The sequence below is a fragment of the Lepidochelys olivacea genome, assembly GCF_965140295.1.
Source record: "Lepidochelys olivacea isolate rLepOli2 genome assembly, chromosome: 8".
NCBI classification, from domain to species: Eukaryota; Metazoa; Chordata; order Testudines; family Cheloniidae; genus Lepidochelys; species Lepidochelys olivacea.
In genome coordinates this window covers 20,752,404-20,757,521 of record NC_140418.1, presented here as the reverse complement: position 1 = coordinate 20,757,521, position 5,118 = coordinate 20,752,404, and the positions used below count along the sequence as shown (strand labels likewise).

At 46.1% G+C, this 5,118-nt stretch overlaps 1 protein-coding gene across 1 annotated transcript; it reads right to left on the bottom strand.

Moving 5' to 3' along the window:
• Positions 1–1,331: 1,331 nt before the first annotated feature.
• Positions 1,332–4,382, bottom strand: DUSP1 (dual specificity phosphatase 1). Its single transcript, XM_084637536.1, has 4 exons — positions 3,968–4,382; positions 3,640–3,788; positions 3,197–3,416; positions 1,332–2,641 (listed from the first exon to the last, which is right to left on the bottom strand). The coding sequence occupies exons 1-4, from the start codon at positions 4,335–4,337 to the stop codon at positions 2,271–2,273; spliced, it is 1,110 nt and encodes a 369-aa protein (XP_084493662.1). The 5' UTR covers positions 4,338–4,382; the 3' UTR covers positions 1,332–2,270.
• Between the last annotated feature and the right edge of the window lie 736 nt (positions 4,383–5,118).

The window sequence follows — 5,118 nt, the reverse complement described above, 5'->3', positions numbered from 1 at the left end:
TTGGACTTGAGAGTCTACTTTAATTATAAGTGCCTTAGTTTCAAGTAAAGAGACAGGGTCAAATTCTACTTTTATCTGCATCTGTGCAAACCCATCTTCGATGAGGCTGCATAATATCCAGAAGAAGAATTAGATCCACTGGATTTTAAAGATACAGTACCTGATCATGTCCAGTTGGTGCAAGAAGCCAGCCACAGTTGCAGCTCTGGAACTCTTCTGAGCACAAGGCTAGCATTGTGAGTGCGATTAATTACTCTAAATATAGAGGGAAGCAGGTGGGGAAATACCCATACCCACCCTCTACCTGCAGCATTACCTTGGCTCAGAGGGAAGTACCTGGGTGGCACAGCAACTGCAATCCTGAGCATACAATCTCTCCCACAACTCCCAGTGGGATAGCCTGATGCTACACCACCCACAGGGCTGTGCACAACTAATCTCATACTGCTGCATTTATCAGGGGGGTAGCCGTGTTAGTCTGTATCCACAAAAACGACAAGGAGTCTGGTGGCACCTTAAAGACTAACAGATTCATTTGAGCATAAGCTTTCATGGGTAAAAACCCCACTTCTTCAACTGCATCTGTTAGTCTTTAAGGTGCCAACGGGCTCCTTGTTGATACTGTTTCATTGTATGTTATAGGTTCTTGTAGGTCTTACCTTCAAGGTGGCATGACTATTCATTGGCTAAATTTCCTGTCTCTGTTACAGCACATAATGAAATAGCTTCTCCTCTGTTACATCAATATAAATGCAGAGTAACTCCCCTGGAGTCAACAGAGACATGCTTGTGCAAATCTGCAGGAAGAGAGTAAAATTTGAAATAGTGTGTGAGAAATAAAATATGTGCTCTCTACACAGTTTAAACTATCTCCTGTTGTAGATATGCCCAGATTTGTGTACTGTGCATGGCACAAGAGGGCAGGCACTTCATTTGGGGTAATAGAAATATTCTGGGCTGGAAAGAGAAGCATTCAGGGTGGCAAAGAAAGTCACTAGGCTCCTTAACGGAAGCTTTACAAATATGGGCCAATTGTTAGTGGTGGGCCAGATTTTAGACTTAACCTTTAATGTGTTAAGAGTAAATAAGTAATAAGGAAGGTCCTCAAAGAAGGGATCTATTTTGTTTCACAGTAGGGTGACTGCTAGTCATCTACCAGTTTCTCAGCTGATGTAAATTGGCATAGCCCTGATATCAATGCAGCTAACACCACTTCACACTACTGAGAAGGTGGCCTGGAGTGTTTATAATATGATTTATTAAAGCAGGGGACAGAGTGTTGCTATTATACTACTGTTTGAACCACAAGTTTATTGATCATTTACATATTCATGTAGAGTTTAGCTCAGATGCAGAATCTAGTTTTCAGTGAGGTCCCTACCCTTCACAAACCCATTTTTCCAGGTGGGTTGACTGAGACACCAGGGGGTTGAGAGATTTCCTTATGATCACAAAGTTAAGCAGAAGGACTTGAACTCAAGACTTTTCTCCTGTGCAGCCTTAGCTGGAAGACAGCCTAGGTGAGGTTTAGGCAGACATCCTGAAAACATAAGACTTTATACATCCAGATTTCAATAGAAATGTCATAATTTATTCTGTTTGTATAAAAAGTTATAATCATGTAACAAAACCATGTCTTCTTTCATAAGAAGAAATATATTATTTCACATCATAAATAAATCAGCAAACATACAACCTTGCGCAACTAAAAAAAAAAAAGCACTCAACTGGTGCTTTCACGTCAGTGCTTAGGAAATGTGAACAGTTTAAGATGTATTTACAGGATTACAGTACCCAAAAAATACTGAGGTATTTGGTTTCTCTAGAAATGAAACTTCAGACTTGTGAAGGCAAGAACAATGCGTCTACATAAAAATAAATAAATAACAGGACTTTCATATAAAAGGGGACAGTGTCACTGTTGCTTAGAATGTCCAGACATGGTAATACCGATAGGTATGCTACTTAACAAGGACTAATCTTTTAGAACTGACAAAGGAGAAATAACTCAGGAGAAGAAAGAAATGTTCTGTGTTCTTTGTCTCCTTTGTAGACATCCAGATATCGGTCAAAAAATATGCCAACAAACTCAGGAACGAACTAGCTCTCTGGAGTCAAATCAGCCCCTCTGTGCTTGTGACAATGTGCTTGTTCTGGGATGAATGGAACCCCATGTGAACTAAAATGATTGAAGACACTGTCCCCAGGGTTATTGCACTTTTTAGACAAGAGTCAAGTTTTTGTGTTCTGAATAAATTTTCATCTACCCTTCAGCAGCTCGGAGAAGTGGTGATGGGACTCTGTAGATAGCTTAAAGCACTGGATGAAGGGTGTACAGGGATAGAGACGGGGAAGTTAAAGACAGTGGTGGTTGATGTTCCTCTGTCCAATACAGACATGGCAGGGCTTCCAGCCTCTGCTGAGCAGTTAGGGGCTAGGACTTGAGACTCAAACTGAAGTAGCTGCCCCATGAAGCTGAAATTTGGAGAGATGATGCTTCTCCTCTGCTTCACAAACTCAAAGGCCTCGTCTAGTTTGACTCGGTTGGTCCTCATGAGATAAGCAAGGCAGATAGTCGCTGAGCGGGAGATGCCAGCCTGGCAGTGCACAAATACCCTTCCGCCATCATTTTTAACAGAATCTGAAATAATCAATTAAATGACATGGTTAACACATGGGTCAGGTTGCTGCAATGCTACAGAAACACAAGCTGGTATTTCACATTTTTTTTAATTTGTTCTTTCCATAACACTCTAGCTGTGCATGGCACTTCACACACAAAGGAGACTCTTGTCCTGAGGGAAACCTATACTAAATTCTAATTCCAAGGATACAAATATAGTTTCCTTCAGCCACTGATACTTGTTTGAAACAGTCATCTCTATTTAAAAAATAAAAACCTATTGGTGGAATACCAGACTAAGTTTACTAACTGCTTTCTGTTATGGGAGTCAATATTTCAGACAGCTTTATAAAGTTAAGGATCTTCTCAGCATTTAGCAATACAGCATCGTAGGAAGTACAGACCCTAATAAAATAGCTATACATTTATTTCATGTTACTTTAATCACTGAGGAAACAGTTTCCCATGTATTTTAAAATTAAACCATGCTAGAGTTTTCCACTGAGATTTCTGCCTCAAGGATAATGCAAACTGATTCTTTGGAAGCACAGGCTGCAGAGAGTACTTATTTACCTATGAAGTCAATGGCTTCGTTAAACCAGGAGCTGATGTCAGCCTTGTGGTTGTCCTCCACGGGGATGCTTTTGTACTGGTAATGCCCCTCAAAATGGTTGGGGCAGTTTGCCGAGACGTTGATTAAAGCTGTGATCCCCAAAGCATCCAGCATGTCCTTTCTGGAGGCATGATAGGCACTGCCCAAGTAGAGAAATGGTAGGATTTCCACTGGCCCACCCTAAAAGAGAAGAGGCAAAGGAAGAGGATCAGTTAATTGCACTCTGTAATTTAAAATAGCCCCCTCTTCTTTTGTTACATGCAGGCAAGCAGATGTTTGCTCTCTTTACCCGGTTTTAGTATTAAATGTATCTGCATCTGGGCATCACCTCTGGAGATACTCAGCCTCCAGGGCTATCGTCAATTCAAATGATCCCTTATTTCGTTGCCTGTTTCCTACTGACCTGGTCATAGAGTGGGGTGCCACAAGAGCTGCAGCCAGAATCCGCACTGCTGGGCATGCTGTTGGCACTCAGAGGCAGGGTCAGGCCGGTGGGCGCAGCTGGCTTGGTACACAGCTCAGCGCAGGCAGAAGAGAAGGCTTCATACCCTCCTGGAATGGCAAGGGGGAAAAAAAAAAAAAAAAGAGCGAAAGGTCTTATTAGCATGGGTGAAGCATAAATTCTCCGCGCCCCCGTGAAAACACACAGGCCACATTGTGCCAGCCAGCATCTCCCTCTTCCCAGGCTCACCACTGATGCCACCCGTGCCCTGAGCCCTCCCGGGACTCACCCTTGAGGAAGCAGATGCGGGTATCCCTGGCCTCCCTGCAGAGGGTGTTCACGGCCAGCATGATGGTGCTGTCCCGCTTGGGCAGCTCCAGGTCCGAGCTGCGCTCGTCCAGCAGCACCACGGCTTGGTATCCCCCGCTGAGCAGGCGGCCCCGCAGCTCCTCGTTGGGGAGGATGTGCTCCAGCCCCATGGCCCCCTTGGCCCGCCGCTTGACGATGGTGCTGAAGCGAACGTTGGAGGAGCCCAGGATGTGCGCGGAGTTGAAGGAGAAGAAGGAGCGGCAGTCCAGCACCAGGCACTGGGCAGCTCGGTCCTGCAGGAGCCCCCGCAGCGTCTCGCAATCCAGGGCGCACACTTGCATGTTGACCATAGCTCGGAGCACGGGGTGAGAGGAGCGGGGGGAGGAGAGCTCGGAACGGCTGGTCGGGCCCCCAAATGCAGGACTCCGGCGGGGAGAGAGCGGGGGGTAGGTTGTTGGTCTCTGGCAAGCTCAAAGTGCTCGTTCGGATGGGAGAAGGCGAGTCCCCTTTGTCTGTGCCTGGGGGCTGTTTCCTCTCCCGCCTCCTTTGTTTCTTCTCAGGGGTTCCTTGGTTTCTGCTATTAGAGTTTCTTAAAAAAAAAAAAAAAATCAGCCGGCGCTTCTTGTAAACTCCTTGTTTTAACTCCAGCCGCCCCCTCTGTATCGCAAAGGCAGAGTCTGGGTCCGAGGGGGTAGCGCCCCTGGCTTGATTTGAGGTTGCTGTTTGCTGCGGGAGCCTCCCTTCACTAGCAGCTCTTTGCGCGCCCTGCTCGGGTTTAGCACTTTCCTTGCTCGCTGCAACCTTGCGCGTGGCCTTATATAGTCAGCTTGCCGCCGCCCCGCCTCCTTTTTCTTGTGAATGAGACTGGATCACATGACTGCTTCAGGAAGACGTCACTTGCAGGGGTGTTGAGCAGACACTCCCTGCCCAGGAGTACTCGCGTCATCGGCACTCTTGCAGTCGCTTCAATGCAAAACACATACACACATACAAACCTTCCACCCTGATCAGGCAGGAAATCAACTGATGCAACCCTATGCTCCCCAGCGCTGCGGGCAGAAACGACCAGGCCTCCCGGCATTATGAAAAGGCACACAATGTACACCGGAAAGCTGAAGAACATGTACACTC

Excerpts from the sequence above, each read along its gene's own strand:
- DUSP1 (XM_084637536.1), bottom strand. The coding sequence starts at position 4,337 with ATGGTCAACATGCAAGTGTGCGCCCTGGATTGCGAGACGCTGCGGGGG. Across the intron at positions 3,789-3,967 it reads CCGCATCTGCTTCCTCAAGG|GAGGGTATGAAGCCTTCTCT; the intron begins GTGAGTCCCGGG and ends TTGCCATTCCAG. Across the intron at positions 3,417-3,639 it reads GCACCCCACTCTATGACCAG|GGTGGGCCAGTGGAAATCCT; the intron begins GTCAGTAGGAAA and ends CTTCTCTTTTAG.